We start from the raw sequence: 14,500 nt of genomic DNA on the forward strand, positions 1-14,500 counted from the left end.
GGTCCATGTTCGCAACAGGCCTAAGTAGACTCATCAGCATATTCATATGGGGCTCTTTTGGGGACTAGGTGAAGTCATGGCAGGCTGGTTTTGCATTGTAAGTTTCACGGGCTGAGTATTGCTTTCATTCATATTGTGTGGCCATGAGTAAAGACAATCAAAGACAATCAAACAATCTCTGTGTCCGTAAGAGTGTCAGGTGTTGTTTCATTGATTCCACTCGCACTTTTTGTAACCGGTGTAGAGGTAGAAATGTCACCCTGGAAAAAGTGTCCGGCCCTATTGTATTCTGCTGCGCTGTATGGTTCTAAAGAGGTCATGGTCGTCAATAGCTCGGAGTTTAAAGCACATATTAGAATAGTGTTATTCTTTTGCGGTAACAACTCTTTTTTTTAATTACGTTTTATTGTGAACAACATTACATCAGTGACCTCTACTCCATTTCGTGGAACTGCAAGTCTTCTTCGTCACTAGAATGTTCAACATCTAGCTCATCCCTATCCCTCTCAATCCCATCACCACCAATTAGTCCTGCAGCCCCGAATGCACGATCAGTGGCATTTGGAGCCACTTCGTTCCATGCATAGCCAACAATTTTCACGAAATCTCTTAGAGATATTCGGGGACATTGTCCATCGTCGTTAGTATTGTTGTTCTTCCACAGTTTCCACATTCACCTAACAACTGACTTAAATCCATGTATGACAGTTAGGTCCAAAGGCTGAACCAAAGAGGTGCAACCAGCGGGAATGTAATCCACTATCAATCCTGCTTCTGTAACAACATTGCTGAAGTCTTCCGCTAAATGTGGACGAAATCTGTCTAGAATAGCATATTGCTTGCTGGTTCGGCATTTCCTACGGTTGGTAAGAGGACATCGTTCAGCCATAGGCCTAGCGTTGCCGCATTCGCCCAACCACTTCTTGAAGATGTTACCCTCACATTGTCTGGAATGTCATTGGCCCGCAATGCTCGAATTTCACGCAGAAACCCCGGCTCTCTAAAGATTATCTGCGCCGGGAGTTTAAGTCCATTGGTTCCGATGCCCAGCGTGACAGTGCATCCTGGCCTGTGGTTTCCGCGACTCGTTCGTATAATCACGTTTTTGGTGCCCTTCTTTTCAGCCGTGTATCGTGGTGGGAAGTCGAGCTGCATGAACGTTTCATTCATGTTTAACAGGGTAGTTACATCCAAATCTCGAACAGTTTCCTGCACCCGTCCCTGGAATTCTGCAACACGTCCTGCTGCATCCGCCGGTAATGTTGACGAGTTGGTCGTTGATCTTCTAAATGTAATATTTTTCCGTTTCATGAATCCCGTCACCCATCAATTGCTTGACTTAACATCATGGTGCTGAGGCCTTTTGCATATCAGGCTGTCCCTTTCTGCATCTGGCCAATTGCCAAACCTGTCTCTAAACATTGTTTTCGCATAGTTTCTTAGATCTGATCTAGAGACAGGTAATCCCAATTCTCTGGTACCCGCAAACCCATGGTACACCTGCTGTTCAACCTCTGGCCATCGTCCATCGTGATCGTCCCGAACTCTCCTCGCATTTGGGACCGTTTCGAGTTGTTCAAGCAGGACATCTTGCGTCTGTATCCAGTCCGTTAGAGTCGACGTTGGGATATTATACCGTCGCGCATATTCCGTAGCATCCAGTATCCTGCCTTGGGTGATAAGGCCCTCACAATCCAGTACCTGTCTCACCTTTTCCTGAACGGTGTAGCTTCGATGCTTCCTTGGTAATGGTACATTTCCATCACCTTGCTGCATAGCATAGGCAGCATAAGCTTTGATTACCGCAACGTACACTAATGTTTTCTTCATCATGAGGTCTATGCTCAAGAGTGATTCTTACTAGGTTTAGGCTGACTGAATGGGACTAGACAACATTACATCACAAACATCCAAGCAACACTTTTCATAGATGTGTCTTTACAAAAAGCTTTGTGCTTTAGAAACAAGGAAGTCAAGTTCAATTAAAATCTGAATTGTGAATTCCTCCACGTTTTTAGCTCACCTGTCAGGTGAGCTAATACGATACCGCGGCGTCTGGCGTCCGTCGTCGTCGTCGTCCGTCGTTAACTTTTGACAAAATCGTGGCACGTTTCTTAACCGCTTGACCCAGAAAGTTCATACTTGGTGTGTGGGTACCCCTAGGCAAGACCTTCCTTCAGAATGAAAATCAGCGCAATTTGACTGCTGGTCTGCCATATAGGGGGTGCTCTTTGAAAACCTATTTTTGTCATTTTGAAGCTTATGGTTAAAGCTAGAGCGATGAAAATTTTATAGTGGGTGTATCTAATAAAGGTACATCACATATCACACGGGTTTTTGATTTGACTTTCATTTCAAGGTCACAGAGGTCGAACTCTAAAATTTCTTTGATCATGGCATGTTTTTTTGCTATTGGTCATAGACTCTCTAAATTTGATATGTAGACACCTATTGGGCATCGCTACATGTTGACACAGATTTAGGTCAGTGTGACCTACTATTCAGGTATAAGTAGGTCAAGGTTAAAAAAGCCCATTTTCTTTATTCCAGCAGATTGAAGTTTGAAATGAAGTTTAAGAGGTCGGCCTGATATAGAGGTTTCGATATTAAATAGATTAATTTCGTTTCATATCACTAGGTGGCGGTATTGTGCAAAAATGTCAGTTGGCACATTGCCAGCAGTTTTGAATTTTGCGGTTCGAGACAATCCGTCGGGGTAACCCAGATGCGCAGTGTTGTACTGCGCCACCATATCTGCATACTACAAGTATGGAAGACAGCCATTTTATGAATTTGAAGCGAGACGAAGAAGGAATTAAATCACCTTGAATCAATGCTAAAACTTAATCATCCGCTCTTCGGATGAGGTCGTATGTGTTGATTACATTCTTGTGATTGGTTTGAGATTATTAGCTTATCCTCATTGCCGGTTGTTTTAGAAAATTTTGACTGTGATTGAAAGGTAAAATGAGAAACTTGTCACACTGTTCTTCGGCTTGGAATGGGGATAGTCAATGCAGAGCCAGTTGGTACAAGCTGCCTTGCGAATCGGGGTGGCGTAATAATACTGTGAAAGAACAATAAAATGATGAATTGTAGCAGTGTGTGTCAGAAATTATGTGATTTCCATTGCATTTGACAATCCCAAAGTTTCGAGAGTATGGCAGAATGGCGGCTGCCGTCAGTTGAGATTAGCATCAAGCCGGAACCTTTCGTTACAATGTGGGCTTTTAAACACAAGTTAATTGTTTATAATCACCCAGACGCTACTCATTAGGTAAACCTCTACTAAAAACACTTGCTTTAATTTTTGTAAACATGTCACGAGTGCTTAAAAAGAACCATTTTTGCGATCGTTTTTCGTCGCTGTAGAAATGTACACAGTCGGAGTCAGTCAGTGTGTCAACACAACAACGGTGTTGGTATACACATGAATCCATGATACACGGAGACACGAATGTAAACATTTGCCTGTTTGGTCGGAAGGAGTTCACCGTTACCGATCACTGCCCCAAGAAAGGTCATCTGAGCTGGTTGACTAAAGTAGATGATGATAATGATGAAAGTGTAGCACAGCTGTCATCAGTGCTTTTATAGTTAGGCCTATAGTCGGATTCATAAGCTGTGCAAAAACTATTGGGCTGATTTCTTCAAAGTTTGGTTTTTCTCGAATCTAATTTCAGGACCCAACACAATTTCCAGGTTAGAGATTTGCAAATTATAAAGAAAAAAATTGTCAACTTTGGAGCCCTTTGGCCATTTTAGGGGAATCTGGAGGGCCCGATTTTTTTTATGGATAGTTCTAAATGAAACTTGACAGCTTTAAAGATACACACGAAAAAAAATTAACCTGAACATTTCAGCAAAATGCATCCAGAAATAAGCAGTACAGAGGAGAAAATGTCAAAATCAATACACTACGTCAATGTACACCAATAAATATAAAAAAAATTATTTCGTAACCATGGTTACTGAAATATGAAAATCATCTTGGGTCCCGAAATTAGATTCAAGAAAAACCAAACTTTGAAGAAATCGGCCCAGTAGTTTTTGCGCAGCGGCCCAAAAGAGCAGTGACATTTACTTATGAATCCGACTATAAGGCTGTCTTGTAACTATGTTATTGTCTCAAAAATGAATACAAACTGCTACCTAGTTACTCAGTACATCATATTCTAGACTGTGCATTCCTTGCTTCAATTGTTCTTGTATCATATTTTTCAACATTTCTCTCTAATTGCAAGCCGAGGATAAATACTCCTTTCAAGATAGCGTAATCACACGCAATTCCACAGGTACATCCCATTCGTTTGAAATTTTGGCCAATGACAGCAGGTTTTACAAAATGTAAATGCGCTGTTTATTTTCAATAGTCACTGAATAGCTAAGACACATGTAAACCCGTCTTAATTGGCCAGTAAAACATCTCTCAGCTTCTCCCACAAATAACGATTCACTTATTTCAACGTCAGTAACATGTGCACGCGGAAAACAATACGACCAACTCCACTTTTTCAAGACAAACCACACCATCCCACAACTATTGCATGATTAACCCCTAACAATGACAAGTTCTTCCTCATACTCTCCCTTTCATATCGACAGGTGAGCACAATGGCCCTGGCCATTTCATTAATAGTGTCTTATCAAACGGAAATGTTTGACAAAAGACCATCATTCTGCTGACGGTCATTTTGTTTGAATTAATTGAAATGAACATCGTACATCATGAAATTAACCAAAGCACGTTTGATAACTGCACAGTCAAAGTTTTCAATGGAAGGACTGGCCATGAATTGCAGTTGCCCCATTTGGTACCCCATATGAATATGCTAATGATTTAACTTAGGCCTTTTTCGATCTGACCGAAACCGGCTTAATAGAGTCTTCACAGTATACTGTATACGTTGCATTTGCTGGCCACCACAAGAAGACCAGAATAGGCCTATGTTACTCCTTATACATGTTTAAGGCCACAAGGAGAGTTCCATTTGTCACCACTCACTGAAATGTTGTATAATAATTTTGGAAGCTACGGATTGCCTTGTCAGCAGTCTGCTGGCACACTGACATTAACTGTCAATGAAAGTTAGGCCTTTGAAAACAATTTTATGAAATATTGATTAGCAAGATGTTGAGGCCAAGGCAGTTCATGTTGTCAGCATGCTTGTAAGGACAATTCTTTTTCTCCTGATTTTGCACCGTCTTTGGTGCATGGACAATGGGAATGGAGCTGAGGAGGACCGTAATGAAAATGATGCTGTTGGTGATAATGAAAATGTCGCAATTTCTCGCAGACTGAACGCCTACTCATTAGATATTCGTATCAGGCGACTTGATGAGTACCATGAGCTGAACATTGCAAGGCCAAATGGGATTACTCCTTCAGAATATGGACAGCTACGTGGCATTCCCCTAAGGACCATTGCGCGATGGATACAGGAGGAGGATGAATTGCGCGAGAGACACCGAGAATGTAGGTGGGGGCTGGTAGGCTGGCAGGTGATGTGGCCCTTTCGATTTTCCTCTCTCATTTCAGGTAGATGGCCAGAAGTAGAGAGACTCTTAAATGATTGGTTCCTACAGCGTCGAGAACATGGTCTTCGGCTGGGAGTTACCTGATGTTCCAGGGTGAACGGTTCTCCAACATTAGGTGGCACGATCTTCCCGAGGAACAGAGAGGACATTGGATGGAACTGCGCCCTCATCTCATACCATTTTCAGCATCAAGTGGATGGTTACAAGATTTCTTGACTCGTCATGGTATTAGCTACAGGAAGACTTGCAAAGACTCTACATCAATACTGCTCAATGCTGCAGAGTTGGTAACGGCATTTCAAAATGAGGTCCGAAACATTATCAATGATAATGGAATACAGATTTTCGTCAACATGGATGAAAATTTTGTTCATTGGGACATCGCACCCACGTGCACGTACTCTTTGCAAGGTTTGAAACAAGTGGACATACGAACTTCGCGAGGAAATGTAAAATTAGGGTGTACGGTGACTTTAGCGATGACTGCGTGTGGGAATAAACTCCCTGCAAGTATAATTTTCAAGGGTCTGTGCGATGATGGTCCAGAAATCGCTCGACTTCGGGCAACTGCCCCCGATGGTGTGCGGGTAACGGGCTCGCAAATAGGCTGGGCAAGTTGGCAGACACTGATTGCTGGGGTAAATGATTGCCTCATACCGTTTGTGGGAGACAACTTTCCATTCCTCCTAATTTGGGACATGTTCCCAGCGCACCGGCATCAACAAGAGCGTGACCATGTAGAGGTCGTTCTCCACAAATCACCAGGGATGCTGTAATTCAGATTTGATCAACTGCCTGGGAGAGAATTGCCCCAGAAGCAATCAATACAGCATGGAGAGTGAGTGGGCTTGAAGGCAATCAAGAAAATCCGCCTCATCAAAATGATGAGGTACACTTTGAAGTTGATGCTGATAATCCCGAGGATGATCTTCATTTTCTTGAAGATTTAGATGAGTGAGATTGATAGGGTAATGCTCTCCAATAAAGCCCCGTGTGTTCAAATTAATGTGTTATGATGTCAGTTTTTCCCACAGGCCTAGACCTCATTCCCTGACAATGCAGTTGATCTATGAAGGCCTAAAACATGTATAAGGAGTAATATAGGCCTATTCTGGTCTTCTTGTGGTGGCCAGCAAATGGAACGTATACAGTATGTTGTTTAGATGTATTTCTAACAGTTCTGTTACTTTGATGACCAAGCTTGCACCCAAAGTTGGTAAAATGATGCTTGTTTATGGACTGCGCTAGCGACCAGAGAATTCGCCGTCGGCCATTTTGGCTACGGTCCCTGAGTTGTTGTGGTTGGCAATTTTGCAACAAATCTCGCCCTTTATGTTTGTTTTCTTCCTGTCTGGTCATTGGCCGTGACAACAATTAATTTGAAAGTCACATTATGACATCATAGTATGAATTCCACTGCAGTTTCGTTATGCCTCAATGCTCATGTTTTTGGTTCGCAATCCTGTACTGTCTGTACACTGCGCTGTGGATGGCTCTGATGCAGGCTGTAAAAAAGACAAAAATGATAGCCTAGCCCTATATAGGCTTAGAATATAACTCAACAGGCCCTCATGATTCATTTGATGGACACCCTATTTGATTGTACCTCATCATTAAGTCCACTAGATCCTGTTCTGTCACATGTCATAGACGATAGACAATTTTCAAAATGTAGTACACCACTCGCTCATCTTTAAGCCCAGCTCTCGGCTCACATCATGTGGGCACGGTTGGATGTCGAGTGTTATGGTTCAGTCTGTGAGACTAATTTAAAGAGGTTACACTTTTATTTTGAATTGGAAAACAGCCCACAGGACTGACTTTTCACTGAGTAATAAGTGTGCCCTTCGAAGGTTAAGTCTCTTTCTGGATTTGCTTCCATAGATGCCTTGTTCAGGATATCATCTAACAAATGCCTGATCAAGCACAGACTGTATCCGGTGGTGTACATTTCCCCGTCTATGTCACCCTTTTTTATTCAGTCAGTGTTAATTTCTCTTCTCTTTTTTCACAGATTAACTGTTGTTGGTTATTGCAAGAGGAGTCGTTGGCACATTTCAAGTCCAGCTAGGAAAGCACTTGCTGTTCCCACATTCAGAGTAAGGTGTGCTTACTTGTTTTACTGCTTTCCATTCCCGGAGAGCGTTATCAAACATCTGCCGCAAGGCAACATATATCTGCCGCAAGGCGCTTCAAATATCTGCCGAAAGGCATCAAATATCTGCCGCACCAATAAAGTTCATTTTGTTAACCAACTCGTTATCTTCTTTTCTTCACATACAAAAAAGACCATCCCAAACATTTGGCTGCATCCACGTCATCAATGTCCAGACAACAGTCGGTTCATTTGACCATTGTAAAGCACGAGGCCCCACCTCACAAAATACACTGTAATAATTATGTACCTTGTGTCCATGTGCATGTTATTAGTTCCACCTACGCTGCATGAAGACAAGGACTCCACTCTTTGACGTCACCACACAACTCCTTGACGTCATCACACACCTCACTACTGCAACGGCAATAGAAATGACATTAAGTCATAATAGCAGGGTGACGTCAACTCATTATTTCAGCATGCACTGATATAGCAAGAAGGTCTTTCGCACCAGCACTTCTGCGTGCTGGACGTTACAGTTTCACGTTGCCTCATAATAACGGTACCAACACACAATTGGCCCTTGCCTTCACCTATCCATTTCAGCGGAGCGCCAGGCCCTTGGGCCTCTTGTTATTGATACACCCTGTGTAATGACCCAATACAGGGTGTGGCTCCAAATTTCTAATCTTCTTGACTTAGATGTACAGCAAATGATAAATGATGACATACATGATGTGTATGTGATGTCGTACGCGTTTATGGTACCTTCCTGGTGTCGATGCTGCTGGGTGGCTCCTCTCAGTTCTCCGAGGACTGGGAGAGGGCCACCACACCAGGTGATGCCTCATCTTGGTTTACCTCTCAGCTACTTGATCAAAGGACAACTCATGATTCCTCATCATTCTTGTTTTAATCACTTGGCGTATGGTATATGGTACACTCTCTCATACAACAAAATCCCATGTAGAACTAGTCTACACCATTGCTCAGACCCGACTCTCTCACACAACAAATCGTTGCTAGCTCGCCCCAATAATAAGTCAATATGTAATATAATATTCAATGGTGTGATCTGAACCTGTAGACCAACATATATTTTAACCCTTGTGGCAACCTGCCAACAACCCTGGGATTCCTGATACCTGTAATACGTTACATGCTAATGTGAGCTATATACTAAGCGATAGGCCTACACCGCAAACACCTAACCTTACATGTATTTACGGGAACAGAATCTGGCTCTATAGCATACTAGTGAATGTTTTAGTTTTGATGTCGCTTGATATGATCTGGCCTCAGCACTAATTCAATCACAAGATCCGATGTCGTTGCACCTAGCGTTAGCATCAGTCCAAGCACAAGGCAATCCTGACAAATTGAACTCTCAGGTATTTTAATATTGTTGCTATTTCCCGATGACTAATGAGAACTCTCTCCATACAATCCGTAACAGGAAATTCACAATGCGGGGCACCCCACTGCAGCAAAAGTTCAGATTGGTCTTGCCAACTAATCACCATAGCAACCACTACCGTCCACTGCTCCATAGCAACTATCTGCACCGTAGAAAATGTCTGCCTCACGAACAAATGGTTGGTCACGGTCGGCAACAATAACTTATGGTCAGTGAATACCTGGCAGCTGCAAACCTTTAGCCTTTTATGTCTCAATGTTCGCTCCATGTGCACATCTTTCCGAGTCTTTATCGACTGGGACTCACAATTCTAAAACATAACTTTATTTCAAACACTGTTGACAGCTTCTTTTCTGTACAAAGAGATACAAAGTGATATATTACGGTGTTTTCTGCCCCTTGACACAAGTCGACGTGAATCGGCTTGGCAAAGGTGTCGTTGCTACATGAACGATCCCACTTGAACCGCGGAAATAAAAATAACATGGTGCTGCCGGATGTAACGTTGCTTGACAGTATTGCGGTAAATACCAATGTTGTCGGGTTTAGCGTGGTGCATGTTGGGTACCAATTTGTCAAACTGCATATTTATTCAAAAAATAGATAATTTGTTTGACAATGCATTATCAGCGCATCCAGAACACTGCTGCAAGAATTATCTGTCGCAAACGCAAACATGACCACATTACCCCCATCCTCAAGGATCTCCATTGGTCACCCATTGCATGCAGGATCAAATTCAAAATCCTTTTACTTTGTTTTAAATCCTTAAGAGGTATGTCTCCAAAGTACCTCCAGTCACTGTTAAGGGTGTGGACTAGTGTGCACCTTACCAGGTTGTCCTGCTCCGAGCGCCTTGTCCCTCGCAGATCAAAAACCAAATATGGAGATCTGGCTTTTACAACTGCTGCCCCTACACTCCGGAACAAGCTGCCGAGCAACATCAAGGCAGCAAGCTCAATTAATTACTTTAAAACCCTTCTTAAGTCATGGATGTTTCAAACCTATTTCAATTAGTCAGTTATGAGGAGAACAGCACTTTGGGCAGGACAACCTGGAAAGGCACTATACAAATATATTATTGTATTGTATTGTATTATTCTGGCAGACTTCTGGTCTAATTCTGGGTTGAACATACTACTTGACACACAGAACACCCTTTTCCGAAGAAACTGCATATTCATTGAACGCACTGCCCGGAACAAATTTGATTGAACGTCACACGATTACGAAATTGTATTTGATTTGTGTTATGGCAGCCAGTAGGAGGGCATGACGCCATGTCACATCCACACTGACCAAAGCACTATGTTATGATCATGATGAAATGTATTCAATCATGTCTTATTGTAGTATACAAAAAACACGAACAAAATTTGGTAAAATGAAATCATGTTTTAAAAGAGATGCACCTCACTAATAAGAGTAAAGCCAAGGCAAAGACAATCAAATGAAAACAATGCCAAATTTGGTGTGTGGTTGCATGTTATAGGCTTTAATAAGAACCTATAGAAAAGAAGGTCATCGCATCTAAATCCAAGATGGCTGCCACGTTACTTATTGAAATCTCGCGAGTGCTCTTGTGCTGTGCCAAATTTGGTGTGTGGGTGCATATTGTAGGCATTAGTAATAACTCTATCGAAAAGTAGGTCATCCCATCAAAATCCAAGATGGCTGCCACCTTGCGTATTGCAAGTCACGAGTGCACTTGTGAGCATGATATCTGGAGAAGTCAGCTACGTATTAAAGCCAAATTTGATGGGTGGGTACATGCAGGCATTGATAAGAACCCTATCGAAAATTAGGTCACTGCGCCAAAATCCATTGTGGCTGCTGCCTTACGTGTTGTAATCTCGTGAGTGAATAAGAGCCGGATATCTGGAGAAGTCTGCGATATATCATAGCCAAATTTGGTGTGGGCACACCATCTAGGCACGAGTAAGAACTCTATAGAAAAGAAGGTCACCGTATCAAAATCCAAGATGGCTGCCACATTACTTATTAAAATCTCGCGAGTGCACTTCTGAATGCGATAAATGGAGAAGACGCCTACGTAACAAAGTCAAATTTGGTGTAATTAGTAACATTAGTAACAGTAATTAGTAACATTAGTAACAACCCTATCAAAAAGTCACATTACCAAAATCCAAGACGGGTGCCACCTGCCACTGGCCACAAACACCCTTTAGTGACGGCGGACCTCGACATAATGCTTGTTTTCTTTATTTCATAGTGAACACAGCCTCAAATGATGAGCTGATGGTAATGACTATAACAGAGATAGTGAATGATCTCATCAAAGCTCATCATGAAAAGGAAGACGTCAATCTGAACCGGTAAGAAACCTACATTATCATGTTCATAAATGAACTGAGTATGGCAATTGTTGCAACAGTGATGGTGGTGACACTGCGTCTTAATCTAGAAAGACATCTTGTTTAGTGTTATCTTTGAAGTTTGGTAAAATGGGGTAATTGTAGCTCCAGTCTATTTGTAGCCCCTGGCTATATTTCGATCGAAATCCACGTAACCATGAAATTATTCAGCCAAACCACGCATGGATATGATATGGAATTCTTGAGTACTGTCACATAATCATTTTTAGCTCACCTGCAGGGAGCTTTTACTATACGATAATGTGGTGTCCATCATCATCGTCGTCTGTCAACCATGGATGTTTCGTAACTGCTGGAGCTAGATGGCTGAAACTTGGTATGATGGTAGGTCACGCCCTTGTATTAAACCAAACCAATCAGCTCGCCTTTACAAGAAAATAGTTCAGTTTTGGTTCAATGCGTGGTGTGTGGGTACCCCTAGGCAAGACCTTCTTTCTAAATGAAAATTAGCGCAATTCGACTCCTTGTCTGTCATGTAGGTGGTGCTCTTTGAAAACCCATTTTTGGCTATATCTTATGAACGTTGCTAGCTAGAATCATGAGATTTGTACTGTGGGTGTATGTCATAAGGGTGCTTGAAATGTAACCCTGGTTTTTGATTTGACTTACTTTTCAAGGTCACATAGGCCAAAGTTTGCTCTCGACATCGCCGTTAGGCAATAGCGGCATGTTTCGTATCCGCTGGTGTTACTGACTTAAAATCTGGTACATATTACCCCTACGTCAAATGACCTCAGAGACTCAATTTTGACATGATTCAAAGGCCATAACTCAAGGTATTTTGCCATTTCCTGCTGTAAGACGTTTTCAAAAAGTGCACCTAACAATTTATATAATACAGAAAACCCCATGCAATTTGCTCCATCCATTTTGAAGATATAGCCTTTCAGGTGTTTGGCAACTAGATCACCTGATCAGGCTAGCAACTGGCTTGTTAGAGCCAGGCGGCGGGTTCACCAAAATTGTGATGTAGTTCAGGCTATTGCCCTACTTGGGAGGACACATATAAATTAATGCTCTTAAAATTGATATATGAAGTCTGTGTTTCATTGACATTTTCAATGTTCAAGTATGAAAGCATAACTTTGCCCATAATAAATGAGTTTATTGTATTCCAAAAAATATTTTAATTAAATATTTTAATTTTTTTTGGAAAACCGGTTATATTTATTTTAGAAGTCAACTCTCACATCTAGAAAGTGTTATTTGAGCTAATTCATGAAGTGGGGAAACAAAATCAATGCCAAAAAAAACATAGACCCCCACAAATATGGTCCAATTAGGTTTTCTAGACAATTTAGGCAAATTTATAGAACTTAATTGATTTTTCAAATTCGATTCTTTTTACAGAAAATTGCATCAAATACATCAATTTATACAATACTTAAACTATCATAATGTATTTCTAATTTAAAGCTTCGATATACCTTATAATAAGGTAAGGTAATACAGACAAATTTATGATATATATAGTAAGAAATCCAACGTCAGCCTGATCTATGTCAGTAAACCTGCCGCCTGACTTTACTTAGAAACCTAACCAAGGCTGTTACATAACATGTAAACAAAGCCGTTAATTTGCTATAGCTCTGGACTGGGTTCTTCAATTTTGATCAAACGTGATTTAATGCGGAGCTTTAAGTCCAGTGTTTGAGGATTTGTACATGTCATGCAATCATAAAAGCAGGAGTTATGGCCTTTAAATTATGGATTTGCCACCTGGTGGCAGAAACCCAAAACACAAGAAGTGCTATTTCTCCGGAACTTGAGGCTAGATCATTTCCGAATATTTATCATACATCCAGTAAGGATACATGACATATTACCCAGGTTTTGGATTTCAAGGTCACAGTGGTCAACTTTGGAAATTTCAGCAAACATGGCATGTTTTCTTACTATGTGACCTAGATCATTCTAAACTTGTACAAAGATGCCTCTTGGCAAGTCCAACCCAATCGACCAACTGCAATTCCAGATTCAATTACAAATGTGGCCACAAGGGGGCAAAGGTTAAAAAATCATCAATGAAGTCAAAAGCACTCATCATGTCCGAGTCCATGTTTAGCTCAGCTGACAAAGACAGCGGAGCTAGTCCAATAGCTATTCGAAAGGTGTCCGTCCTTTCATCCATCCATCCATCCATCTGTGGGCAAAATCGGGCATTTTGTAACCGTAAGACCTAGGCACTTCAAATATGGCCGTTGGGAAGAACAGCACATGATATGCGGCTGACAGAAAATTCACCGCGATTCGACTGAAATTCAGCTCACCAGCAGGCAAAAAGTGTAAATTACACCAAAAAATATTGTCACTTTATTCCAGCAGATAGACGTTTGAAGTAAAGCTGAAAAGGTCTGCATAATATTCAGGTTTCGTTATAAAATAGATTTGTTTTGATTTATGTTGCCAGTTGGCGGTATTCGGCAAAAATGTAACGTTGCACATTGCCGGCCGTGTTTGAATTTCGCGATTCGAGGCAACACCTGTGCATCCCGAGCAACCAATCTTGACACTGAGGAAGCCTCTGGTACAGGCAAGTTGCCATTATCTTGAAAAGCAGTACCGCGGATATAGGAAAGGAAAGAGTTTTTTAATTGTAAAACGGCTAACGCATCACCACTAAGGCAGCATTTATAATTCTCAATAAAATCACCATGCCCCAGAAAGTGTTAGCTTTTATTTATAAAGATCATGATATTTTGTTATTTATTGATAGAATAAAATGTTTTTATGATAAATAGTTGCACTAATTCAGCCTGAATAAGACTTACAGAATCTCAGGATGCTGTTATCAGAGATTGCAGCAATTGATCAATTTATCAGTGTCTGAAATTTGTTAATTTCGGCGCTGTGTGGAGTTTGCCGAGAAACGTAGACAACAGCCATTTTGTTAATTGTGAAGCGATTATTTGAAGGAATAAAATCACATGGAATCAATGTATAAATGATCAAATGCTCAACAGACCAGGTGAGATGTCTTGATTAGATTCTTGTGATTGGTTTAAGGTTATCAGTGTTTTTTTATTCCTTATAGTTTCTCAAAATGTTGAC

General features: G+C 41.3%; 1 protein-coding gene across 5 annotated transcripts in view; it reads left to right on the forward strand.

The window, feature by feature from the left end:
• Nucleotides 1-14,500, forward strand: part of LOC135485889 (elongator complex protein 3) — a 680,015-nt gene that overhangs the window by 18,260 nt on the left and 647,255 nt on the right. For 3 of the 5 annotated variants that reach the window (XM_064768240.1, XM_064768244.1, XM_064768246.1), the window contains exon 2: nucleotides 11,287-11,389. The exons of 1 other annotated variant lie outside the window; for it this stretch is intronic. In XM_064768240.1, the coding sequence (XP_064624310.1) occupies nucleotides 11,287-11,389 (103 nt within the window). Of the gene's footprint in view, nucleotides 1-7,601; nucleotides 7,643-11,286; nucleotides 11,390-14,500 lie in introns of those variants that run through there. One more of the 5 variants, XM_064768241.1, reaches the window with a different exon arrangement.

This window comes from Lineus longissimus, chromosome 4 (genome assembly GCF_910592395.1).
Source record: "Lineus longissimus chromosome 4, tnLinLong1.2, whole genome shotgun sequence".
In the NCBI taxonomy this organism is placed as follows: domain Eukaryota; kingdom Metazoa; phylum Nemertea; class Pilidiophora; order Heteronemertea; family Lineidae; genus Lineus; species Lineus longissimus.